The 27498-nt window shown below is 49.4% G+C and overlaps 1 protein-coding gene across 1 annotated transcript in view; it reads left to right on the top strand.

Annotated features, from left to right (window-relative positions):
* Positions 1-27498, top strand: part of DNAAF5 (dynein axonemal assembly factor 5) — a 47978-nt gene that overhangs the window by 14853 nt on the left and 5627 nt on the right. Inside the window, exons 5-9 of the mRNA XM_058285673.2 lie at positions 14202-14434; positions 15980-16192; positions 20141-20284; positions 21318-21486; positions 26086-26233. Coding sequence (XP_058141656.1) covers positions 14202-14434; positions 15980-16192; positions 20141-20284; positions 21318-21486; positions 26086-26233 — 907 coding nt within the window. The remainder of the gene's footprint in view (positions 1-14201; positions 14435-15979; positions 16193-20140; positions 20285-21317; positions 21487-26085; positions 26234-27498) is intronic.

Here is a 27498-nt window from a genome sequence, read left to right as displayed (position 1 = left end):
TGGGTTATTAGAACTCTTTATAATTCTGGATACAAATCCTTTGTCAGATACGTGGTTTGCAAATCTTCTTCTGCTGGGCTGCCTGTGAGCACCCAAGCCTGCGCCTTCTCAGCCTCCTCCCACCTCCCCCGCCTGGGCTCCTCCTCAGTCCTCCCCGTGGCTTCAGCTCCTCCGAGTGCGGTTCCCAGTGACCTCCCCGCCCTTCGCCCTGCTCTTCTTTCTTCACATAGCACACCACTACCTGAGGCCGTGCTGCTTCCTAGCTGGGTATAAGTGCATCACCTCACACCTGGGACAGGTGCTGCCAGGTACAAGGTGGGCTTAGCAAGCATTAGGTGTGGGCGAATGGATGATGTGAGGCTCTACCTGTGGAAATGGACCATCCATTTGTGCCAGGGTTTGATAGTGTTTAAACCACTGCCTACGTGCTCTGGGCCCAAATGCCACAACTTCAAGTAAGTTCATAAGTTACACCTGGTCAGAGGTTTACTCTAAGTCCAGCTCTCCCTCTGCAGAGGAAGCAGGTGTACACAGCACCGGTGTGATCTGCTTGCCGCAGCGTTTATCGCCCCCTTCAGAAGCGAGTGAGGGTGGAGGGGTCGTCCGTCTTCACGTCCGTGACTGGGCAGGACAAAGGCTCTTGTTGTGGGAGCGCGCAGGCTGGCATGACAGGTGCACTGCAGTCCTGCAGCGGGGTCACTCTGTGACAGCAACTTCCGGGGGCCTTTCTACTCTGAAATTGCCTTTTGTTGAAAGTGTTTTCTTTGGTGATGCTTGAGTGAAAAGGGAAACACTTCTTCCTAAGGGTGAATAGCCTGCCAGGCATTTTACCGTGAGAAAATACAAGCGCCTTTTTTTCTTAACCCCTTTGGAAATAATTACCACTCACTTTACTGGCTGTCGTTGCAGTGGAGTTGGGTTTCGTGCTGTGCCTGAGAGCTCCTGCCTGCTCAACTTGGCTGATATGTTTTCACCCAAGTATTTGGAAGTATGGGGAACCTAAACAGAAATTGTCAGAAATTTTACATGTGTAAAGAGAAAAGAAGGAGAGGTAGACCAGAGACAGGCTGGAAGAAGGATTTGCTCCATGGCCAGCCACTTGGAGCACCGACCACCTAGCTGGACTCGTTGCCCAGGGTCCATGGCTGTGCGAAGAGCAGGAAGTCCTTGCTTATTCAGAACAGAATTGGTGATCCTCCTTTCCCGGCAAGGAACAGGCTTGTCCCTCAGTGGTGAGTCGGTGTCAGCACCCAGAATAAGCTCCAGTCTCACCGCCTGAGCTCGCAGCTTCTCCCCTGACACCTTCCCTTCCTTTCCGGAATGCTGCTACTTTCATGGACATCCATGATGTGTCACAGATGTGTCCTCTGCCTGCCCGAGATGTTGTATAAGCACCAGGAGAGGGTGGATTCACTGCCAGATTTGTGTCAACAAAGGAAGACATGGATGGCCTGCTTTTCTGCCTGTACTTAAATTAAACATGGTTTAATTGTGCAGGAATTACTGTGATTTACTGCTCCGCATGCCCTGACACAGCACCACAAGTGTTCTCCACTGTCCTGGAAACAGTTTTCCACTGTGTAAGAGGCAGAGGGAGAGCTGCGCTCCACCAAGCAGAGTCCCGGGCGGGAAGGCGCTCGGCCTCCTTTCAAGACCAGGCCTCTTGGAAGCAGCGGCTCGGCCCTCCCTGCGGTGCCTGAGGCTGCTCGCTGCCCGTCCCCCAAGCTTTCCTGAAGACCCTGCGCTCACCGTGAGCCCCCAAACCAAGCACACGCTCTCGATTACAGCTGACGAAACTGCTCCAGACACACAGTCACGGGCCTGTCTCAAAGTCGCAACTCAGCTTCGGGGAGATTGCTTTAGGATGAGAAGGCAACTGCTTGGTAACGATAAAAATGAGGTGGAAAATACAGGTAAATCGTGTGACCCTAAACAGGCAGCAGGATGCTCAAATGCCTGGAGTGGGAGAAGGGGAGAACCCCCCGGGTGCCGGGCTGCTCACGCCTGGGGACGGTGTCCTCCTGCGCCTGTCACAGCCCAGCGGGCAGCGGCAGGTCTGGGGCCACCAAAGGGGCTCGGTCAGCGGAGGCCTCTCGGCACCACAGCCCAGTGTTCAGTCCGCCCAGTTGACTGCGCTTTGTCAGAGTAAACATTTAATAAGTGCTTTGCATTTGGGGCAGACCAGTGGTCCTTCAGTAAAGCAGTCACCAGCTGTCGCTGTGCAGACCACTCCACGAGCTGTTTATCAAACCACAGTTCCTTCTCGGCACGGGGTGCATTGGCCTGACCCGTCTGCTGGGTTGTTTTGTTTGTTTGTTTAGGAGGTCCCGGGGCTTGAACCCCGTACCTTGTATGTGGAAGCGGGCGCTCAGCCACTGAGCTACAACCGCTCCCTTGTCTGCCTGGTTTTTATTTTAATTTTCTTTTTTAAATAAGGAGAAGAGAGAAAGTTATCAGTAGTGGAGAAAATAATTTGTTGTTTCTTAATGTCCAATCTAGGACTCCCAGAGAAAGTTGAAAATGTGAATTAGAATTCTCTTGTTCCTTTCGATTGCTGAGAAACTGACATCCCTGGAAGACTTCAGCTCTCCGGGAGCCCCACTGCACCCACTGTGTGGGCTTTGGGGCTGGGCTGGCGCTGGGGCCTGAGCTGTCCCTCAGCAGCCAGTGCTCCTGAACCCCCATACTGGACGGGGCTCCCCCCTCCTAACTCGGTGAACGATGGCACCAGCCGCTCCTACAGCCTCCCTCACCCACCCTGTACGAATGGTGCCCCCTCCATGTAACATTGGATAGGTTAGAATTCTTCCTCACCTGCGCCTTCAGTTTTCAACAATTCTCTCTTGCCATCATATTTAATTTTGTTTCGATTATGTCTACAAATGCTTGCATCTCATCTTTTCGCTTGAGGTCAGATCAGCCTTATAGTTGCAGTTTCGTAAGGCTGAATTGCTGATGTTGCTTTCTTTCTGCTCTTGGCCAGCTTTGCCCTTTCAGTTGTCTTTCTCGGTGCATTTTGCTCGCTTCAGTCCTGCAGTTAGGTTCAGAGGAAGGACTCCTAGGTCGTTGCTGAGCTTCCTGGGGCCTGACGTGCTGGTTTTGGACTCTGGACTTAAGTTAATAATTGCTGTGGACCTCAGGGCACCTTCTGGTTGTTTACCATTGCTGCCAGACTGCATTTAGCTTCTTTAAACTATGTGATAAATAGGCAAGAAACACACTGACCTGGTGTTCTGTTTCATAAGTCAAAAAGTAAATCTGGAAGGAATGTGCATGTGGAGAAACTAGAACCCTCGCCCATCGCTGGTAGAAAGCAGAATGGCACAGCCACTTGGGAAAAGTCTGGCAGCCTCTTAAAATGGTAAACATCTCCTTCCATGTGGCTGGCTCCTCCAGGCCTGGATGCACACCCCGTGGATCCTGTGTCCCTACAAGGTTTACCTGTGGACAGTCATTGGCCCAAGTGCAGACGCCCACGCCTGTCGGCCTACAAGTGGGTGAACGGCGTGGCCCGTCCCCGCGGAGAGCGTCGGCAGGGGGAGGAGCGAGTGCCAGCCACCCTGCAGCGAGGAGACATCTCGGGGCATCGTGCTGCGGGAAAGGAACCCATTTGGAGGAAGTTTCTAGAAAGAGAAAACTGTCGGGACAGCAGGGATGGTCAGGGGCCAGATGTCGGAATGGGGACCAGCCACAAACAGGCCCAAAGGAACTTGTTCGGGTGGTGAAATCGTGGTGGTGGCAAATGCAGATGTATGGACCGACTGAGCCGCGTGAGCTTGTAGGCTCGAAATGGGTGAATTCTAGGATGTACAAGTGTCATGCAGTAAAGCTGCTTGTTAAAAATCCACTGAGGCAAGGATCGCCTTTAACAATCAACCATGCATCAGCAAACAGTTACCGAGGACCCTCACCAAAAAGGGAGAGGCCTTCCCCGTTCCCCTCCCCGCCCATGACCACAGTGCTCCAGATAATGGCGCGCTGCCCTGGTCCCTCTGCCTGCCCAGTGGCGGCTCAGCGCGGCAGGAGGGGCCCGAGCAGTGCGTTCCCTGCCGGCCGGTGTGCTGCTCGACTCCTCGGGGCGCAGGTGCAGGCGCCTTCCCGGGGAGGGAGGAGCAGGTTGCTGGAGCGGTACTGTGCCTGGAAGTGAGTCTCTGCAGTGAAGCAGCTTGGGGGGACCTCCCCTCTGGGCACGGGCTGCCCGCACTCAGTCCTTTCCGTTCAGTCTCTTCCGTGACCACTTTCCTGGTGCTGGGTTTTCACGTTGTGAAATGCGGTTCGAGGGGACTTTGCTTACGAGATGAGCTTCTTTAGGCCTCAGGTTCCGGTCATTTTGCGTTAAACCACTTGTGAAAGCCACTTTGGGGGGACACACTCAGAAGACTGAGTTCCCTCGCTCTGGAGATCTGGGACACACGTGCTCTAGGACCGTCCATGCCAGAGGGTTGACTCCCCTTAAGAGCCACAGGGTCAGGAAGCAGATTTGACTCATCAGATAGAGCGTCTGCCTATCACATGGGAAGTCCAGGGTTCAAACCCAGGGCCTCCTGGCCCATGTGGAGCTGGCCCACGTGCAGTGCTGATGCGCTCAAGGAGTGCCCTGCCACGCAGGGGTGTCCCCTCCTAGTGGAGCCCCACGCGCAAGGAGTGTGCCCTCAGCCTGCCCCGCAGTGGCGCTGCACACAGAAGGCTGATGCAGCAAGATGATGCAACAAAAAAAGACACACATTTCTGGTGCCGCTGACAAGAATGCAAGTGGACACAGAAGAACACACAGTGAATGGACACAGAGAGCAGACAACTGGGGGGAAAGGGGAAAAAGTAAATAAAAAATAAATCTTTTAAAAAAAAAGAGCCACAAGGTGGATCCAGCCGGGGTTCAGCGTAGCCCTTCTTGTCTGTTGCTCAGTCTTGGATCTGTAGAACAATAATGGTTGGAAATGCTAGCTCTGAGCAAAGGGAAAACGGGAGCGCTCTGCCTCGGCAGCACCATTGTTGGGAAGTGCTTGGCGGGCCGACCTGCCCGTGTGAAGGCACCGAGCGCAGGGCGAGCCTGCACCTGCCACCGCAGCGCAGGACTTGGGCCTAGCGTCCTGGGCCGGGCTGGGTGCAGGCCTGCACCAGCAGAGCGTGGAGCGTGGCTGGGTGCTCACTCTCCTGTTCCTGGAGGACCGTTTCAGGAAAGAAAGGCAAAACCCACATTTAACAGAAAATGGAGCTGTGCGGTACGCTTGTTTCCTCTTTTTCTTTTTTTATTCTACCCTGCCTTTTTTTAAATGCATGTGCCTCCAGCCCAGCAACTCCATTTAGGGTCTGTCAGGACTAAGCAGAGATATTCAAAAAAACATAAGAAATGTTAAGTGTATGTCTATTATCATAGTATTAATCGTAATGTTAAAGAGGTAGGAACAGGTCAATAAATTATAATACTTGATTGTTTTTTATTTTATTTTTTCAGAATGAGATGTATTCATATATTTCAGTATTCTCAAATATCTTTTTTTAAACTTTGTACATTTACTAATTGAAAATATAAATAAAAGATAAAAAGACAGTTGAATAAACATACGCTTCTCAGTTAAATGTTCTGGATTTATATAATTTTTTTAATCATACAATCTGTTACACTGTGTATTTGGTTCATAGTAACGCAATCATACAGTATTTGCCCTTTTGTGTCTGGCTTGCTTCGCTCAACATAATGTCCTCCGTTTCATCCACGTTGTCATGTGCTTTACGACTTCATTTCTTCTTTGATCTGCATGATATTCCTTTGTATGAATAGACCACAGTCTGCTTATGCAGTCATCGAGTGATGGGCACCTGGGTTGTTTCCAGCTTTTGGCAGTCACGAATAATGCTGCCGTGAACGTCGGTGCAGGTGTCTGTTAGTGTCGCTGCTCCTAGTTCTTCTGGGTGTACACCCAGTAGGGGTATTGCAGGGCCATGAGGCAAGTCTACGTTCAGCTTCTTTAGGGACTGCCAGACAGTCTTCCCCAGTGGCTGCACATTCTGCATTCCCACCAACAGTGAAGAAGCGTTCCTATCTCTCCACAGCCTCTCCAGCACTTGTAGTTCTCTGTCTGTTAATAGTGGCCATTCTGATAGGTGTGAAATTGACATCTCATTGTACTTTTGATTTGCATTCCCTGATCATTAATGATGTTGAGCACTTCACTTTTTTCCCATTTTTATTTGTTTTTGGAAAATTGTCTACTCAAGTCTTTTGCCTATCTTTAAATTGGGTTGTTTGCCTTTTTATTGTTGAGTTGTAACATCTCTTTCTACATCCTGGATATTAATCCAACCCTTATCAGACATGTGATTTCCAAATATTTTCTTCTATTAAGTCAGCTGCTTTTTCACCCTTTTAACAAAGTCCTGTGAGGTGCAAAAGTGTTTTAATTTTGAGAAGGTCCCATTTATCTATTTTTCTTTTGTTGCATAAGCTTTGGGTATAAGGTGCAGGAAACCACCGTCTACTACAAAGTCTTGAAGGTGTTTCCCTACATTTTCCTCTAGTAGCTTTATGGTCCTGGCTTTTATATTTAGGTCTTTGATCCATTTTGAGTTGGTTCTTAAATAGGGAGTGAGATAGGGGTCCTCTTTCATTCTTTTGGTTATAGAGATCCAATTCTCCCAGCACCATATTTTGAAGAGACTGTTTGTCTTGTTAACATTAACTTGGTAGGTTTGTTAAAAACCAGTTGACTGTATAGGCAAGGATTTATTTGCTTTTCTAATTCTGTGAAAAAGCTGTTGGATTATAATTAGTAGTGCGTTGAATCTATAAATGTTTGGATAAGATTGACATCATCATGATATTTCTTCTTCCAATCCATGAACACAGAATGACTTTCCATTTGTTTAGGTCTTTTTCTATTTCTTTTAGCATTGGTTTTTAGTTTGCTGCATATAGGTCCTGTACTTCTTCGGTTAAATTGAGTCATAGGTGTTTGAGTCTTTTTGTTGCTATTTTAGATGGAATTTCCCCCCCTGGTTTCTCCTTAGATTGTTCAGTACAAGTGTACAAAAACATTACTGATTTCTGCGTGGTCATCTTGTATCCTGCCTCTTTGCTGAACTCATTTATTAGCTCAAGCAGCTTTGTTGTGGATACTTGAGAATTTCCTACATACAGAATCGTGTCATCTGCCAACAGTGAGAATTTTACTTCCTGTTTTCCTATTTGGATGCCTTTGATTTTTTTTTCTTGTCTAATTGTCCTAGCTGGAATTTAAAGTACAATATTGAGTAACAATGGTGACAGTGGGCATCCTTGTCTTGTCAGATTTCCATTGAATATGACATTGGCTGTGGGTTTTTCATATATGTCTTTTATTATGTTGAGGGAATTTCCTCTCTTCCTATCTTTTGAAGTATTTTTACCAGAAAGGATGCTGGGATTTGCCCGGTGCCTTTTCTCCATCAATTGAGATGATCATGTGGTTTTTTCTTTCAGTTTGTTAACGTGTGGTATATTACATTGATTTTCTTATGTTGAACCAGCCTTGCATACCACAAATAAATCCCACTTGGTCATGATATACAAGTGTTTTGATACACTGTTGGATTCGATTTGCATGTATTTTGTTGAGAGTGTTTGCTTTTATGCTCGTTAGAGAGATTGGTGTGTAATTTTCTTTTCTTGTAGTATTTTTATCTGGCTTAAGTATTAGGGTGATGTTGACTTCATAAAATGTGTTGTTTAATTTTCCCTCCTCTTTAATTTTTTGGAAGAGTTTAAACAGGATTGGTTTTAATTCTTTTTGAAATACTTCGTAGAATTCACCTGTGAAGCCATCTGGTCCTAGACTTTCCTTTGCTAGGAGGGTTTTGATGATGATTCAGTCTCTTTAACTGTTAGTTTGTTAAGTTCTTGGATTTCTTGTAGCAATCAGTGTGGGTTGGTTGTATATTTCTAGGAATTTGTCCATTTCTTCTGGGTTGTCTAGTTTGTTGGCATACAGTTTCTCATAATAACCTCTTATGATTCTTCTTATTTCTGTGGGGTCATTTGTAACTTCCCCCTTTAATTTCTGATTGTAATTATTTGCATCTTCTCTCTTTTTGTCTTTGCGATTCTAGCTAGGGGTTTCTCAATTTTATTGATCTTTTCAAAGAACCAGCTTTTGGTTTTATTGATTTGCTCTATTTTTGTTGTTGTTGTCGTTCTCAATGTCATTTATTTCTGCTCTAATCTTTATTATTTCTTTCCTTCTTCTTGCTTTGGAATTAGTTTGCTGTTTTTCTAGTTTCCCTAGTTGTTCCATTAAATATTAGAGTTTAGCTCTTTCTTCTTTTTTGATATAACTATTTATGACTATACATTTCCCTGTCAGTACTGCCTTCTTTGTGTCCCATAAGGTTTGAGCCGTTGTGTTCTTGTTTTCATTTGTCTCAATATATTTACTGATTTCAGTTGCAATTTCTTCTTTGACCCATTCAATATTTAGGAGTGTGTTGTTCCGCCTCCATACGTTTGCGAATTTACTTTTTTCGTCTATTATTGATTTCCAGTTTGATCATTTCGATCTGAGAAGGTGCTTTCCATAATTTCAGTCTCTTATATTCAGAGGTGCATTATATTCAGAGCCACACCCCTGCGTGGCCCTTGCGCGCATCAGTCTCTTTTATATTCAGAGCCGCAGTGTGGTCCATCCTGGAGAAAGATCCATGGGCACTTGAGAAGAATGTACAACCCGCTGAGTTTAGATACAGCATTCTGTATATGTCTGTTAGGTCTAGTTCTTCTAATGATGTGAGTGGAGTGTTGAAATTCCCAGACATTTTTGTAGAGCTGTCTGTTTCTCCCTTCAGTTTTCCCAGAGTTTGACATGTATTTTGGGGCACCCTGGTTAGGTGCATGGTATTTATGACTGTTATATCTTCCTGGTGGAGATTCCCTTTTATTTATATATAATGGCCTTTTGTATCTCTCAAAACTTTTTGCATTTAAAGTCTGTTTTGTCTGATATTAGTATTGCTACCCCTGCACTTTTCTGGTTAGTATTCATGTGGAGTATTTTTTTCCAACCTTTTACTTTGTATCCCTGGGTCTGTGGTGAGTTTCTTATAAGCAGCATATGGATGGCTCATGTTTTTTATCCATTCTTTCAGCCTGTATCTTTTGATTGGGGAATTTAATCCATTCACATTCAATTATATTACTGTAAATACACTATTTACTTCATTTTATTCTTTGGGTTTCTTATGTCGTGTCATATTTATGTCTGTCTTTTCACTCTTTTGGTTATCCTTCCTCTATTCTTTCTTCCATACTCCAGGCCTCCTGTCTTTTTCTTTCAGTTCGAAGGCTCCCTTTAATATTTCCTGCAAAAGTGGGTACTTTTTTTCAAACTCTTAGTTTCTGTCTGTTTATGAATATTTTATACTCGCCTTCATATTTAAAGGACAATTTTGCTGGATAAATAATTCTCAGCTGGCATTTTTTTCTCTTTCAGTATCTTAATTGTATCTTACCACTGTCTTCTCGTCTGCATGATTTCTTTTTTTTTTTCTTTAAGATTCATTTATTTATTTCTCTCCCTTCCCCCCCACCACCACCGTGGTTGTCTGTTCTCTGTGTCTACTTCCTCTTTGTCCGTGGCTGTTGTCAGCAGCACGGAAACCTGTTTCTTTTTGTTGCGTCATCTTGTTGTGTCAGCTCTCCATGTGGGCGGTGCCATTCTTAGGCAGGCTGCACTTTCTTTTGCACTGGGCAGCTCTCCTTACAGGGTGCACTCCTTGCGCGTGGGGCTCCCCTACGCCGGGACACCCCTGCGTGGCAGGGCACTCCTTACGCGCATCAGCACTGCACATGGGCCAGCTCCACACAGGTGAAGGAGGCCCGGGGTTTGAACCGCGGACCTCCCATGTGGTAGACGGGCGCCCTAACCACTGGGCCAAGTCCGCTTCCTGCATGGTTTCTGAAGAGAAATCTGTGCTAAGTCTTACTGGATGTCCCTTGCATATGATGGTTTGCTTCTCCCTTGCTGCTCTCAAAATTTTTTCTTTATCTTTGACAGTCTTAGTAGTATGTATCTTGAAGTAGGTCTATTCAGATTTATTGGGGTATGATGAGCTTCTTGGACATGTAAGTTCCTTTCTATTGTGATATCTGGGAAATTTTCAGCTATTTTTCCTCATATCCTCTTTCTGTCCCTTTTCCCTTCTCTTCTTCTGGAACTCCCATGACACATATGTTGTTGTGTTTTATGTTGTCTTTCAGCTCTGTGAGCCCCTGCTCAATTTTTTCTATTCCGTTCTCTCTCTCTTCTTTTCTCTCTTCAATTTTAGTTATTCTGTCTTTGGTGTCACTTATTCTTTCTCCTCTCCTTTCGAGTCTGCTGTTATATTCCTCTAGTGAGTTTTTTATCTTCCCTCTTGTCTTTCATTCCCATGAGCTCTGTTACTTTTCTGTTCAGGATTTCAAATTCTTCTTTGTGCTTGCTCAATATCTTCTTGATGTCATTTATCTCTTTTAACATATTGTTTTTCAGCTCATTAATTCGATTTTGGAAATTTGTGTTCATCTCGCTAACTAGCTATCAAATCCTGCATTTTCTGGGGCTTTGATATATTCCTTTTCTTAGACCATGTCTTCTATTAGTATGGCTTGTATTTTTTTTCTGATATCTAGGTATCTGATTAGGATGGAGTTTACTTAGATGCTAAGTTTCTTTCTCTTTTGTAGTTATTTAGTGGCAGGAGGCTATGTGTTACCACTGCTCTTTGATTCTTGGCTTGACCTGAATTGTTAAGGTTTGGGTCCCTGCTGGTTGCTCAGAATTGGGCTCTCAACCCAGTAATTGGTTGCAGACCCACTTCCTAGGGTCTTGGGGAGGAAGACTTAGAGGCTGGAAAAAGCCTCTCCTGCTTGCTTTTAATCTCCTCACATGCACTTTCTGATCTCCCAGGAGATGGTGCTCTTTGGCAGCTCTCAGTTCAGTGCCTGGTTGGACTGTATTTGTTGCAGCACAGAGAGGATCAGTGTGATAGAGCTTCCTGTCCACAGTCATTCCTTGTTAGTAGAGGAGATTGGGAGATGGTGTATCTTTAGCCCTCGCCCACTCCCAGGCAAACAATGGGGCAGCCCCAGCCCACCTGGGCGTGCTACTGGGGCACAACAGGCCAGATTAGTGAGTCAGAGGCTGGCCTTAGAATGTGTCTCTCTCCCCTTTCCTGGGGTGGTGGGCCCTTGGGGCCCCTTTGTCTGTAGCAAGAATTCAGTTCCCCTCCTTCGTCCCTCCCTCCTCTGGGGAGTGTCCAGCCTTTGCCTGGTACCCTAAACCCTTTTTCCTTGTTGTTCAGCCTATCCTCTAGCTAGTCTCGATACTCGATCCTTTGTGCTCTGGGATCTGGACTACTCTAGAATACTGCTGACCTGGAGGACTTTCTGCGGGGAAGGAGGTGTCCTGTGTCTGTGCTGTCCAGTACAGCGGCCACTACCCGTACTGCTACCGAGCATTCAGCGCGGCTCGTGCAACTGAACTGAGTTTCAGATTTCATATAAATTTTACCAGCTTAAATTTAAGTAGCCACATATGGCTCATGGCTCCCACATTGGACAGCACCATTCTGGAGTCTAGAGTGAGATCTGTGTGTCAGATAGTAGCTGTCTTAGGCTTTGCAGGCTTGGGGACGCCTCAGCTGCTCAGCTCCGCCATTCTTTGCAAAAGCATCACCGACTGCACAGAGGTGAGTGAGCATGGCTGTGCTCCAGTAAGGCTGGGTCTGCAGAAACGGCAGTGGGTCATGTTTGGACTTTGAGCCATAGTTTGCCAACTCCCGGTCTAGAAGAAATGTTAGAGGGGAGTTAGCACCTGCTATGTAGCATGCAGGAAAATCAGCTTCAGAACTACTTATGTAGTGAGGGCGCTTCTTCCGAAATAACCTCTCTAGGCCCATATGTCTGGAAAGGTTCTGTATCAAGTTGTTCACAATCTCTCCCTTACTGTCTATATGTTCCATTTATTTTACTACTTTTCTTCTTAGGAAGAAAAGTGTATTTATCATTTTGGGGTTTTTTTGTTGTTTGCATTTTACAAAAAACATACCCTATAACTTCGGACACATGGTTTCATTTCTGTTTTTAGAGTTGTCTTGATTTTTTGTTTTAAGATTTATTTATTTCTCCCCATTCCCCCTGTTGTCTGCTCTTTGTCCATTCGCTGTGTGTCCTTCTGTGTCTGTTCATGTTCTTATTAGGCTACTCCGGGAACCAATCCTGGAACCTTCCGGAGTGGGAGAGAGACAATAGTTCTCTTGTGCCATCTCAGCTCCCTGTTCTGCTATGTCTACTTATTTTCTCTTCTCTTTGTGTCTTGTTGTGTCATCTTGCGTCATCTTGCTGTGCCAGTGTCCACGTCGGCCGGCACTCCTGCACGGGGCCGCATTCCCGCTTGGGCTGGCACTCCTTATTGGCCAGCTTGCCATGTGGGCCAGCTTGCCCTCACCAGGAGGCCCTGGGCATTGAACCCTGGACCTCCTATATGGTAGACGGGAGCCCGATTGGTTGAGCCACATATGTTTCCCTGTTCTGAATTTTTAAGATCAAAATCTTTTACTTAAAGTCTTATAAGACTTTAGTGGAAATTAACAAACCAACTAAAATTCATATGGAAATACAAAGGACATAGAAGAGCTAAAAAAAAAAAGATAAAAATTCAAAGGACTAACATACCTGGTTTCAAGATTTGCTATAAAAGGACCGAGAGCCACACAGTGTAGTTGGCATCAAGATGGACAACCAGAAACAGGCGAGCACACAGCCAATGTTCCACAGGCGCGAAGGCAGGTCAGCAGAGGGAGGCTCAGTGGGCAGCGGTGCTGGAACAATTGGACGTCCATGTGCAAAAAGCAAGCATGGACCCATCCTTCCTGTGGTCAGTAAAAATTCACTCAGAATGCATTGTAAACCTAAATGTAACACCTCAAACTATAAAGCCTCCAAGGATTAAGCCTTTGGGATATGTCGGATTAGGCAAAGAGTCCTTAGACACATCACCAAAAGTACAGTATGTGAAAGAATAAATTGATAGGTTGGACTTCATCAGAATAAAAACTTCTGCTCTATGAAAGATATTTTTAAGAGAATGGAAATAATAAGCCACAGACTGTGGAGATATTTGCAAATTATATATATGATAAAGGACATATATAAGGAACTCTCAAAAAATCAATAATGAGAAAGTGAATAATCCAGTTTTTAAAATGGGAAAAAATTTGAAGAGATCCTTCACCAAAGGACAAGCTCATGAAAAGATGCCCAGTATCATCAGTCACTGGGTAAATGTGGATTAAAGCCATAAGGAGAACCACTGCACCCTTTGGGAAGTTCACATTCAGTGGCTGATAGCACCTAGTTGGCAAGGACGTGGAGCTGGAGCCCTCGCCCACTGCTGTGGGATTGCAGACTGGTGCAGCCACTTTGAGAAACAGTTGGACCTTTCCTAAAAGTTAAACATGCATCTGCACGCGACCTGCCATTCCATTCGTAGGTGTTTATCCAAGAGAAATGAGAAGGTGTGGCGCACAGAGGCCTGTGCTTGACCAGTCCACAGTTGCTCGTTTGTAACAGCCAGGGGCTTGGAAACCCGAGGCCCAGCGGCGCGAGCGTGGGCTAGCAAACCATGAGGCTTCCACCCAGCAGGACGCTGCTCAGCAGCGAAGGGGAACATGCCACCGATGCCCGCGACTTGGGGTGACCTCAGAGGAGTCCAGCTGAGCGGAGGAGCCAGGCCCACGAGTGCTGTCCCGGCCACTCCAGCTTAGACGTGTCTAGGAAAGGCGGGAAGCAGGTGGCGGTGGCGGGCAGTGGGCAGCCCTGCAGAGGCACAGGGACAGCGTGGGGGGCAGGCAGGGGGCTCGGCAGGGGCCCACAGGCCAGGGTGCACCACGCGAGACTCCACACGTGTGCAGTTCATCGTGTGTCCCTTACTCCTCCAAAGAGCTGCAAAGGTTCTTTTTTTAAAAAGTAAATCATGACGCTTCTTGGTTTCATTTCTATCTTAGAGTTGCTTTAAGTTTTTAAGATCTCAAACTTGGAGGTCTATCTTAGGTAAAGGGTATAATAAGTGACTTCCCGTACAATTCATTGAGCTTTTATTGATTTTTTTAAAATTAATATATTGATATATATCACTCATACATAAACATACATAAACAATAAGTGTATATTGATTTTTTTTTTAATCCCCTAGAGAATCGCCCGGTGTTGGGCTGTCGGGAGCTTGTTTTCCGAAATCTCTCCAAGATCCTTCCCGCCATCTGTCACGATGTCACGGACTGGGTTGCAGGCACGAGGGTCAAGGCCGCGCAGCTGCTGGCGGTGTTGCTGCTGCACGCAGAGGACCACGCCACACAGCACCTCGAGGTCGTGCTGAGGACCCTGTGCCGGGCGGGTGCTGACGAGGAGCCTGCCGTGCTCAGCAGCGTGAGTGCCTTTCCCGGTGCGCGAGCCCTGGCGGCTGCCACCGGGCTCCCCAAGGCCCCTCCCTGTGTCCTGTGCTGTAGTCCAAAGCCCCTGGGGGTCCAAGCGTCGGGACGCAGGCCTGCGGCATTCAGACGTGGCGGTCCAGAGACTGTGCTGCTGGGCTGACTGCAGCCAGAGACCGCAGCCCTGAGAGCCGTGCAGAGCTGCCCCGCCGGCCCACCGAGGCAGGGCTGGTCCCCTCCCACTGTGGCCCCTCAGGAGCACGTGCAGGCAAGCCAGCCTCTGCTGGGCCGTTTCGCTCTTAGTGGACTACGTGCTGAGCTCCTCCTCTGCCCCTGGTGGGCAGCCGTGTCCTTCCTCCACACGACATGGCCAGCCCAGGGGACGAGAGGACCAGAGCTGCCAGCGGTGCTCTGCTGAGGCTGCTCACACCCGCCCCCAAGGCCAGCATGGAACCTTTCTAATGGGCTTTTCTGTTAAACTGTCTTAAGTCATCATTACTGATTTAAAATAAATGCTGCAGGTTTTTTAAAAGAACAAGTCATTGTAAGCCCTTTGCTCATAGTGTTTTCACTTTTTAAAACTACCATTGAATTTTTGTTTAACTTTTGAGGAAGTGTCAAACTTTCCCAAAGTGGCTGTACCGCTTCCTAATTGCACCAGCAGTTTTAATCATCAGTATCAGCTGTAATTAGGGAAATGCAGATTAAACCACCAGGAGATTCCACTGCACCTATTGGAAGTTCACGTTCAGTCGTTGACCTTGCCAGTGCGGCAAGGATGTGGAGGAGCTAGAGCCTTTTTTTTACTTCTCATTCTGAAATAAGTGAAGGAACTTGGTGGAGATGTGCAGACATCAAGCACAGAGGCCCCGGGAACCTCCCGCCTCCCACCTGCTCCCCACCGTGGCTGGCGCCTCGTCATGGGAGTGCTTGTCCGGGCAGGGGCTGGCACTGGTCCCGTGTCACTTGGTCCCTGCGTGGGTTCACGTGGCCACCTCCACGTTCACCGCAGCCCCCGTCCATCTCAGCATGACCTGCCCCCGCTCTGCGTTGCAGCCATGCCCAGCCCCTCCACGGCCCTGAGCCCGGCAGCCAGGAGTTCATCTCCATCTCGGAAGTTCTGTCCTTGGGAAAGTTGCTTTCGTGAGGCCTGCGCTGCGCCCTTTATGTTGGCATTTGCCCCCATGAGGCACCCTGGGCCGTCCCACACCTGGTGTGCCGCTCGAGGGGGCGTGCGCCTCACCGTCGTTTAATGAAGAGTGGTCAGGTCAGGGTCTCAGAGGGGATGAGGTGAAGACCCCAGGCCTCGGCCTTCCTGCAAGCTGGGCCGTCGCAGCCTCAGCAGGGTCTGTCCTATCTGCCGGACACTGGGCCTCGTCCCGTGGACGCTCTGAGCAGCCGTGAGGACCCACGTCTTTCATGAGCCTCTGGGCACAGCCCGGCAGAGGCATTAGCCTGAGTCTGGGGGTGGAAGGGGCAGAGGGGAAAGCAGCACCGCGCTGCTCCCACAGCCACCCTCGCTGCCTTGTGCTCCCCTTCACAGTGTGCCAAGTCCGCAGAGCTCGTTGGAACATTTGTTGGCCCCGAGGTCTTTCTGAAGTTGATCTTGTCGGTGCTGAAAAGGTCGCCCTCCCCCTCCAGCCTCTTTGTGCTCGCTGCGCTCATCCGCGGCTGTCCCCGAGACGCGCTCCAGCCCCACCTGAAGGCCCTTGCCGCGGAGCTGGCCCAGGCGCATGTCTGCCAGGCATCGGAGAACGTAAGATGGGGGACGGGGAAGCAGGGCTTGCCCCATGCTTGGCTCTGGGCGTCCCCGTGCCTTGCCCACGTTGGGGCAGCGTGGCCCCTGCTGCTCTCCTCACTACTGAGAGCTGCTGGAGGTCGAGTGGGACCGAATCAAAACAAAGTCATTGAAAGTTCTGTTTCCTGGCCACGGTTCGATGCGCAGCCTTGGGCAGCGCTGGTGGAGGATGCCTGTGGCATGCAGAGGGTCTCCGTGGGCAGTGCTGCTCGGCTGTGCCAGGCTCGGGGCTTTCCGCCTCACCCCAGGGGCACCTGGCCCCAGTGACCGGAAGCCGTTCCCTCCCCCCGTGGGCTGGTCACCAACTTCCCGAGCCCCCCTGCGCATAACGCAGAGGGTCTTCACCCACCGCCTCGACTCTGCTCTAGCTGCAGCACGTGGTGTTTCTGCAGCGTGCCGAAATCGTCCTGGGGACCCCGCGGGCTGTTACTGGCACCTTCGGTTCCCTGTTAGAGGTTGTTGAGTGTTAAATTGGGCACTGAATCCAGGGCTGTCCCCTGATCCCCCCCAGTGGACTCTCCCAGCCCTCGTCTCGGGGCCTTTGTCAGGGTGTGCTCTGACTTTGAAATGAGAGGATGGCACAGCTGTGGTCGTGCTTATAAAACATTTTAAGAAACCTGTAAGGCAATTTCTAAAACGCACAGAGAAGGAAATGGAGCTGAAGTTTCAGAACAGGAATGTGGGTCGGCTATCTGATCCTAGTGTCATGTTTAACTTCTCCCTAAGCCCATTTTTAACATATCTTTCAGGTTTCCACAAAACCTTTTTCCTTTTCTTTGGCCAGTTGTCAGAACTATATAAGCACTGGCTATATTTTCACTTGCTAGTGGTTTTGAGAATGATTTTGATTCCACTATGTGGATTGGCAACCCAGAAGAATTTTTTTTCCCAGAAAAGTATAACTTGAAATTTTGTATAAATGTTTAAATACATATTTTTATAAAATTTATAGCAAGGAAAATATAATTTTTCTATCTTTGTGTTGGTGAAGGAGAAACTTCATTAGGTTGAGACTGTGTGTGTGACCCCGATCTTCATGTAGCGAGTGAAAGTGGGCTCAGTGACCTTCTCCACTAAGGGGCCGCCAGGAGCAGTCAGTGCCCGCCCTCCCCGGGGGCCAGTCCGTCCGGGGGGCAAATGCCTGCCAGCCCGTGGCATGCCAGGGAGCCAGGTGTGCTGAGATGCGCTCCCAGACACACATGCTCCTTGTGTAATAAGAGAGGAGCTGTTCGGGGCGGGCAGACGGGCTTTCTGTGTGAGCTGGACGCGGCGTGGTGTTCCTGGCAGGCAGCTGGGAGCTGTCACACTGAGGAGCGTGTCCTGCCCCTTGGGGCGTGCCAAGAGTGGCAAGAAGAGATCAAGAATAGCTTCCAAGAAAAAATGGCAGGTTTTTCAAATCCTGCATTAAACCAAACTAGGGAACTCGCTGGAATGTGTTTAACCTGAGGCCCTCAGCCAGAGCGCTCCTTTGTTAGCGGGAGCCAGGTTGTCAGTGGAAGGTACTTTCCCAGGTGCCTGGAGCCAAGTGTTGCACCTGGAGTTGGGTTGAAGGAAACTTGATCATCATCTTTGAAATCTGTTTCTTTAGTGACAGGTAACTGAAATAAGGAAATTGCTTTATATCCCAAGGATAGTGTACTTGTTCATGTTTGACAATAACAGGCTCAGGATATATCTGCCTCTACTAAAATGTGAAAGACTCCAGCACTTTATCTAGTGAATCAAAATCCTTGCAATTTCAAATAACATATTATTTCAGGAACAAACTATTGTGTATCATTTCCTGCTAGGTCTCTTTTTCCCTTTTCATTTGTGTATGTGTGTGTGTGTGTGTGTGTGTGTGTAGGAGATGTTGAAAATTCTCTGATTAAAACTTTATTTATAGAGAAATCTATAAATGTTCAGATCTCATTATTTCCTTGAAACAATGTCGCCATATCCGTGGCAGGAAGATTAGGCTGTTCATTTGTGAAGGACCTGTGACCCCTCACTAGGTCCAGTATTTGGAAAGGCAATGAAACCTTTTTTTTTCGGTATTGGGAACTGGGGACAAAACCCAGACTCAACCACTCAGTCACACTGGCTTTCCTGAGTTGGTTTTTTTTTTCACTTGTTTTGCTTGGGGTTTTTGTTTATTTGTTTTTCAGGAGGCACCAGGAACCAAAACCCAAGACCTCCCACGTGAGAGGCAGGCACTCAACTGCTTCAGTCTCATCTGTTCCCCCAATAATCTTTTTTTTTTTTTTAGATTTTTTTTTTCCTCTTCCCTTCCCCCCCCACCCTGTTGTCTGCTCTCTGTGTCCATTCGCTGTGTGTTCTTCTGTCCGCTTGGATTCTTGTCAGCGATACCTGGAATCTGTGTTTCTTTTTGTTGTTTCATCTTGCTGCGTCAGCTCTCCGTGTGTGCGGCGCCTCTCCTGGGTAGGCTGCACTTTTTTCGCGCAGGGCAGCTCTCCTTTAGGGGCGCATTCCTTGCATGTAGGGCTCCCCTACGTGGGGACACCCCTGGGCGGTACAGCACTCCTTGCGCGCATCAGCACTGCATGTGGGCCGGCTCCACGTGGGACAGGAGGCCCTGGTTTGAACCCTGGACCTTGTATGTGGTAGGAGGATGCTCTATCAGTTGAGCCAAATCCACTTCCCCCCAATAATATTTTAAGAAGTAAATTCATTTTATTTTAATTTGAAAAAATGATAGCTCTTTAAATAGGTATTGTCCATCATTCTAGAAATTAGCTGAAATCATGCCATCAGAAGTCAGTCAGTGCAGACCTAAGAGAAATTGGGCTGCAGGACACGTAAGGACTTGAATAAAAACATCCATCTGTAACTGCTCATGGGAGTCCACGTGCAGTGCCCACCAGCAACCCAGCCCAGGGGTGGCAGACACCCAGCGCTCATGGGAGACCCCTCGTGGCTTTGGCGCTCCCGTAGGGTAGGCCGGGCTTGGTCTGGGGAAATGCGAGGGCCACACTCCTCTGTGGTCCATGTGAATTTTTGTGTAAACCTGTGTGGTGCGCATCACTTGTGAATGAGTCGTGGAGATTAGAACTGATTCAGAGCTTTAGACCTAATCCGTTGTCTGGCCCGTATGTATAACCCACACGTAGGGATCGTCCCGCTTCGTTCCCTATCTTATGACAGGTGAAGTAGGCGTGTTAGAGGACATAGACAGCGGCGCGCTTGCGTCCTCCGCAGGACGGCACACCCCTCAGCTGCCCCTGGCCACTCCACACGGGCTCCGCGTGAAAGTGCCTGCGGCCAGAGCAGCTGGACAGCTGGAGGAACAGCCATTTTAGCAGCAGAGCTGGAACTTCACTTTCCTGCCCCTCCGTCAGTCAGGAAGCGTGTTTTGAACCAAAGAATTATATTTATTTGTTAAAACTTAATGTTACAGAAACGTTAAAGAAAGACGTAATTGGAGGAGCAGAGTGAACCCCATGTGCTCCTTACCAGCCTCGACACTGTCCGCGCCTCTGCATTCTTGTGTTTTATCCAGCTCACTCTTGTTTGCTCTGTATTATTTCACTTTGTGTGCTTGGGGTGGGGGGCTGGGGTATTTTAAAGCAAATCCAGTATATCCTATCATTTCTCTTGTACATGATAGAGTGTGTATCACTAAAGCTTTAAAACTGCTTTTTAGAAATGTAACTGTATACCATGAAGTATTTAACAGAACCAGCAATTGTTCCTTTATATCTGTTTTCCATTTTTCCCTACTGTCTAAAAGAATGCAAGCTGTGTGGTGTGTGCGAATCACCATCCAAACATCCGTCATTTTACCTGCTGTATCTTGAGCCTCGTGTAGCCTCAAGTGTGAACCTCAGATGTGTCACGTCAGGCGGGATCTCAGCGAGCAAGGAGCTGAGACCCAGAGGCTCCACCCCGGACCCCTTGTCTTTACAGACCCTGTACCTGGAGCGTCTGCTGTCCTGTGTACAAGCATTAGTTGAGGTGTGCCGGGAGGACTGCCGCGAGTGCAGCCTGCAGCTCACGGAGGTGCTGGTGGCGCTCATGGCCGCCTCGGGGGTCACAGACCTCGACGTGAAGGTGAGTGAGAGAGCGCTCAGGCTCCAACCCGGCAAGACGGGCGTTCCACTGAGGGAGGTGCTCCTCTCCGCTCTTGAATGCCAAGTTGCAGGCGTGCTCCGCTCAAGCTGGGGAGCAGAGATGTAAGAATTCAGAGCATGTGGGGTGAGTCGCTCATGCTGTGGCCTTAGGCATGTGCAGAGCCGTGTATCCCTCCAACTGCCTGTTGGTTTTTCTTTCACAATGTGAAGACAGGACTCCCAAAAGGAGCAAACGAAAGATGAGATGATTGTAGCCATAAATCTGAATTTACTTGTGGTTTAAAAAAAGAAGACGCGCATGTACCTGCGTCTGGAGAGAGTGTCGTGCTTGTCCTACCGTCACTGCAGCCCTGTTTTGCTGGTTCTGTGGTTACACTTAAATATTCTGAGCCCCCAGCCCCCTGAGTTCTGAGGCTCACCCCGGGGTGTCTTGCTCCTTCTCCTAGAGCTGAGAGCTTGATTTTTTCTCTAGTTCTTGTTTCCTGACAGCCCATAGGCAAAGTCTGTTGCCCGGCCCGTCAGGAATGATGGACTAAGACGTCCCTGCAAGATGTCTGAGACCTGCCGCCCCAGATGGAACTTGGTGTCCAGGAGTCTGAATTCCCTCTCTCCTTTCTCGGGGCTGTTGAAACTCTTGTTTTGTTTCTGGCTTCAACAGTAATCTTCCCAGCTTCCCGAGCGTACCTGCCTGCTCTCCCCGGAGCGTCCCCGGGCTCAGGACTGTCCTTGAAGGGCATGTGTCTGTCTCTCATTACCTGTCACACAAGCGGCACTGCCCACGGGAGTGGAGCTCAGAGTCTTGAGGAACCATCTCTGTTCCTGGCTCTCCAGGGACACTCAGCGTTTCCATCGTCCACTCCTGGTGGGGCGATGCTGCCGCAAGGCTGCACACCATCGCCCCAGATCCCAGTCGTTCTTACTCTCAGATGGCAGAGATGGGTCCCTGGGATGGAGTGTGTACTTAAAAAAATGAAAAGTTGGAGTTATTACAAGTTTTGCCTCTTAACTCTCAGGTTGGGGAGACGATGGACTCCCTGGCTGCGGTGGACAGCGTCTCTGGCCGCCAGGGCCTCTTCCAGAAGCACATAGGTCCATTGATGGAGTGGCTGACGCCCTCATGCGGCGAGTGGACGGTCCACTCGGCAGAGCTGGCGCAGTTCAGCGTGCTGCTCACGCAGGCAGGTACGTGCTCTGGCTGTGGGTGGGGACAGCCGCGGAGCAGCCTTCAGCAATAACCGGACTGCAGCCTGCGCTTGAACCACACTGCCCACAGCGTCGGAAAGGCCCCTCCTCGCCCGCTGCCTGTGCAGAGCAGGCGTGTCTGGAGGCGCCCAGGGCATTGTATCGGCGGCTTCATGGAACGGAGCTCTCTAAAATCTGCCCAGACGCATGTTTTTTTGTGTTAAACTTTGGCAATGTGATTTTTCACAGCCTTTTTTATAGCCCGTGTTCTCTTAATACATATTACTTGATTAAGTGAATAGAATGTACCCTTCAAAATTTTAATGAGCTATTTACTAAAGAGGCATGTCCTGTACTTTTCCAGGTGACTGAAAACTTACCACATGAGCTAGCATTTTTTTTTTATTTAAATTAAATGAAATTTCTCTCTCTTCACGCTTCAGGCTTTCATGACGCTTACTCCTGCTGTCCCCTTGCCCTCCTCCCCGTGACCTTGCTGCCACACACTGGATGTTTAAAGTGCTGTAATTGCACCCTGCAGCTAAAATCTTTTCTGTTCACATCTTCTTTCTGTTTGTCGTAGCGAGATGCCAGAGACTGGAAAGTGGTCGAATGGTGACCCCAGAGCTCTGAGATCTAGAAAAACATCCAGGTGATGTGTCCAAATTAGAAAAGAAAGATGCTAGTGATTGCTAATGTTATTAAACATTTTCTGCCAGACGTGGTGTCTACTGATGGGCTACTTTGAAACAAGTTTATTTGGGCCCAAAACTCATACCATACACCAAATAAATAGGAAAGTGTTAAATGATAGGATCTGGTTATGAAGCTGTGATTCCATCATCCCACCGGCATTTTCGCTCTCCCTCCTGTGTGCGCACACAGGCGTCTGCGTGTATGAAACCTCCAGGGGAATATAGCGCTCCCAGTAGTTTTCTGGGTGTGTGGTGCTCTTTGCTTTCCTCTTTGTTCTTTATTTTTCTGTATTTTCCAACTTTTCTATACAGTGAATATGTACAGCTATAATGAGCAGAGAAAACAAAAAGAGTAAAATAATTTTTTAACTAGATAAAAATTTGGAATTCTATATTTATAAAAGCTCTGCTGGGACATAAGTTTTAAGTCTAATTATAAAATGTTTAAGGGAGCGGATGTGGCTCAGTGGTTGAGTGCCGGCTTCCCACATACGAGGTCCCAAGTTCAATTCCCAGCCCCCGGAAGCTCAAAAAAATTTTTTTTTTCCTAAACATGTAGAAAGGAACATCTTTCTAAGCATGGAAAAGTTAGGGAGGAAACTACAAAGGAAGTATATAGGCATAGCTATATACATTAAAAACCAAAATAAAAGGGAGAGAGACTTGGTAAATATTTACAGTAAACATGTAGTATAAAAAGTGCACACAAAATGAACACAAAAACATTAAGCCTCCCAGCAAATATGCACAGCACCTGATTGTATCAAGAGAGTAACTACAGTCATGACCAGATGGGTGGGGAAACGTCCGGCCTTTCTCTTAGTTAAAACTGCTCAGCGGGTAGTGGACTCCACGCCCTTGGGCTGGCGGCATCTGCCTGCCCTTCCTGGCACAGCAGTGCCCGGGCGTGCTTTAGGACGCCCCTCCCTCGCTCACTGCCGCTCACGGGCGCCGCACTGAGGGGGCTGCTGGGACATGACAGGTTTCCTCTCTCCTCCGGACTTGCAGAGTTCACGGTCACTTTGGAGTCCACCCCATCCCACCCTCTAGCTCTGCAGCTCTTCTCTCATTCTGTGCATTGCCCATATCCTTTCAGTAGAAATGGCGGGGGGGGGGGCTGCTTTTAGTATGTAAGTTGCTGTGTCTACTATAACAATAGTCTTTACATACCCTCCCTCTTGTTTTTTTTTTAAAGATTTATTTTATCTCTTCCCACCTTTTGTTGTTTACACTTGCTGTGTCTGTATATTTTCTTTCTTTAGGAGACACCAGGAACTGAACCCGGGGCCTCCAGTGTGGGAGGGAGGCACCTAATCGCTTGAGCCACCTCTGCCCCCTGCTTGGTTGTGTCTCTTTTTTTTAAGATTTATTTATTTATTTAATTCCCCCCCCTCCCCTGGTTGTCTGTTCTTGGTGTCTATTTGTTGCATCTTGTTTCTTTGTCCACTTCTGTTGTCGTCAGCGGCACAGGAAGTGTGGGCGGCGCCATTCCTGGGCAGGCTGCACTTTCTTTTCACGCTGGGCGGCTTTCCTCACGGGTGCACTCCTTGCGCGTGGGGACTCCCCCACGCGGGGGACACCCTTACGTGGCACGGCACTCCTTGCGCGCATCAGCACTGCGCATGGCCAGCTCCACACGGGTCGAGGAGGCCCGGGGTTTGAACCGTAGACCTCCCATATGGTAGACGGATGCCCTAACCACTGGGCCAAAGTCCGTTTCCCCGGTTGTGTCTCTTGTCTCTCATTGCGTCACTTTGTCGTGTCAGCTCACTGTGCCTTCTTGTCGCGCCAGTTTGCTGTCCTGCCTGTCCTCTTTTAGGAGGCACTGGGAACCTCTGCTCCCTGCTTTGTCATGTCTCTCATTATGTTTTTTTTGTGTGTCACCTTGTGTGTCAGCTTGCCACACCTGCCCGTCACGCCAGATTGCTGTCCTCTTCAGCGGCACCAGGAACCTTTGCTCCCTGATTTTGTTTTGTCTCTCATTATGTTTTTCTTCTTGTATCTCTTGCGTCAGCTCACCAGGCCTGCCCGTTGCGCGAGCTCTCTGTCGTCTTTAGGAGGCACCAAAATCACGGACCTCCCATGTGATAGCCGGGGGCCCAGTCATTTGAGCCACATCTGCTTCCCCCTCCCTCCTTTTTTCTTTCTCTCCCCCCCACCCAGTTGGCTGCTCTCTCTGTCCATTCGCTGTGTGTTCTTCTGTATCCACTTGCATTCTTGTCACGTGGCACCAGGAAACTGTGTCTTTTTTTTTGTTGTGTCATCTTGCTGTGTCCGCTCTCCGTGTGTGCAGCGCCACTCCTGGGCAGGCTACACTTTTTTCATGCTGGGCAGCCTTCCTTGCGGGGCGCACTCCATGTGCATGGCACAGCACTCCGTGCATGCATCAGCACTGCACGTGGGCCAGCTCACCACACAGGTCAGGAGGCCTTGGATTTGAACCCTGGACCTCCCATGTGGCAGGCGGACGCTCTGTCAGTTGAGCCACATCCACTTCCCCCCATCACCTTGTTTAACCCCTTCCTTTATAGCTGGGATAGTGTCCATTTCTTCGTTCAGAATGTCTTTCAGAAAGAGTGACAGATCCCATTTAGAGGCAAATATTAATAAGTTTACTGTTTTGAATAATTGATTTTGATTGGCCTTTGAAATATTGCTTGACTTTTTTTTTGCTATCTTTGTATTTTTTTAATTGTCTTTTTTTAAGATACATAGATCACAAAAAATGTTACATTAAAAAATAGAAGGGAAACGGACTTTGGCCCAGTGGTTAGGGCGTCCGTCTACCACATGGGAGGCCCGCGGTTCAAGCCCCGGGCCTCCTTGACCCGTGTGGAGCTGGCCCACGCGCAGTGCTGATGCGCGCAAGGAATGCCGTGCCACACAGGGGTGTCCGCGTAGGGGAGCCCCACGCGCAAGGAGTGCACCCATAAGGAGAGCCGCGATGGAGGGAGCAGCCTGCCGAGGAATGGCGCCGCCCACACTTCCCGTGCCGCTGAGGACAACAGAAGCGGACAAAGAAACAAGACGCAGCAAAAAGACAGAGAAGACAGACAACCGGGGGAGGGGAGGGGAATTAAATAAATAAAAATAAAATCTTTAAAAATAAAATAAAATTAAAAAAAAAAAAGCCCACATCTAACATTCTAGTATGAAACTGGAATGATAAATGATTTTAAAAAAAAAAAAAAAATAGAAGAGGTTCCCATATATCCCACACCCACCTCCTCATTGACTTTTTTTTTTTTTTTTTTTTTTTTAATTAATTTATTTATTTATTTTCCCCCCCTCCCCTGGTTGTCTGTTCTTGGTGTCTATTTGCTGCGTCTTGTTTCTTTGTCCGCTTCTGTTGTCGTCAGCGGCACGGGAAGTGTGGGCGGTGCCATTCCTGGGCAGGCTGCTCTTTCTTTTCACGCTGGGCGGCTTTCCTCACGGGCGCACTCCTTGCGAGTGGGGCTCCCCCACGCGGGGACACCCTTGCGTGGCACGGCACTCCTTGCGCGCATCAGCGCTGCGCATGGCCAGCTCCACACGGGTCAAGGAGGCCCGGGGTTTGAACCACGGACCTCCCATATGGTAGACGGACGCCCTAACCACTGGGCCAAAGTCCGTTTCCCGACTTTTTTTTTTAACTTTGATTTTCCTAAGAATTTGGAAAAATAGCTGATTTGGGAGGGATTAAAATTTTTTGTTACTTTTTTTATAATCACATTCATGCCCAGAAAGAAGATGGTTGTAGGAAAGGCTAAAGCTCGGTAGCGTGTGCACGAGCCTCGAGTAGCCTCCAGGGAGTGAGCCGCTGAAGGAGGCAGCTGAGGGCCGCTGCCAGGAGCCGGCTCCCATCTGCCGGGACCCCGACGCCCCTGCTGCCCTGGCCCGCGCCCACTGTGGGTTTCTCCCCCAGGGCCCGCCTTGGGAGAAGCTCTTCCGCACCTGATGCCCACGCTCAGGGCCTGTCTGCAGCCTGCGCGGGACCCTCAGATGCGCCTGAAGCTGTTCTCCGTCCTCGCGGCCGTGCTGCGGAAGGCCGAGACCACCCTCGACTCACAGGGGTAGGTGCGGGGCAGTGCGGCCCTCCCCAGGAAAGCCCCCGGGTCTCCTCGGCGGCTGGCCTTCCAGCAGGCCCGTCCTCACTGGGCAAACGGGCGGCACTGGCCGTGGACGTGGATGTTTTCCGACAGCCCAGAGGGCTGCCCCGTGTCGCTGAGGTGCAGGCCAGGCACCGAGTTCCACTGGACGGAAGGGTCTCGGGGCGTGAGTGCGGACGGCTGTGCGTTGGCTGCTGTAAATCCAGAAGCCTTGACTGGGGCTCCCCTAACGGTTAAAGTGCTGGGAATGCTCTTCCATCTGAGGGAAACTTGAGAGTAAGAGTAAAGCGCTGAGGGCCTCCCATCTCGGGCCTCCAAAGTCAGCGACGAACAGGGAGAGAGGAGCAAGCGGGTGCAGACACGAGCACGTCAGGTGGCCGGCGGGAGTCCCTGTCCAGCCAGCCACGGCGCGGGCAGGAGCGGCAGGGCGCGTCCGAGCCTGTGGGTGTGGGGCTCCCCAGGGGGGGAGGGCCGTGAGCGGAGCAGGGCTCAGGCGGGGGCCGAGGCCGAGGGGGCGCCGGGAGGGCCCTCCGCTCCCCCGGAGCACTGGCTTGGAGCACGGGAAGGTCGACAACCTCGAGAGGAAACGTACCTAAAGCGCAGGCCCAGAGAGTGCCTGGCAGGGTTTTGATAACTCTCACCGATTGGTTTGCTTTGCTCCGTCCTCCCTTGAGGGTAAGTCCCTTGACGCTTCCTGTCGCAGCACCCGGTGCCTCGAAGGTGTGCTGTTCCTGGACTCGGCAGGATGTGGTTTGAGAGCTACGTTCCTCGTTTTCAACTGCACACCATGGTGGTTCAGGTTGACCACAGCAGCGGCCACCGAGCCCGCCCACGAGAGGGGGTCCCCGGCCCCAGGGCTGCCACCTTGCTGAGGAGGGGGCGCAGGTCGCTCAGGACACTCCTCTTCTCGTGCTGTGTGGAAATGGCAGTTCTCTGCTCAGACCTTAAGACGTGCTGGGAAGCCTAATGACCAGACCGCCCGGAGCCAAAGCAGCTCCAGCCTGTGCTCAGCGCCGGTCCTCACAGAGTCGGGGCCAGGAGGAATGGGCGGTCGGAGGAGGCCTGGGGTGACGGAGTGGGGAGGCCTGGCCTGGCCGCGCCCCGCTCTGGGGTCGGGCTCTGGCGGCCGGCTGCCCGCCTGTCCTGCTTGGCTCTTCCCCCAGCACAGTTCGTTTCCCAGGCTTACGTTTTCCTGCCTGGGAAGTCCGCAGGCCCTTCCTCATGTGCCT

This window comes from Dasypus novemcinctus, chromosome 23 (assembly GCF_030445035.2).
Source record: "Dasypus novemcinctus isolate mDasNov1 chromosome 23, mDasNov1.1.hap2, whole genome shotgun sequence".
In the NCBI taxonomy this organism is placed as follows: domain Eukaryota; kingdom Metazoa; phylum Chordata; class Mammalia; order Cingulata; family Dasypodidae; genus Dasypus; species Dasypus novemcinctus.
Note: the sequence above shows the minus strand (reverse complement) of the source record. Positions and strands in the feature narration are given on the sequence as shown.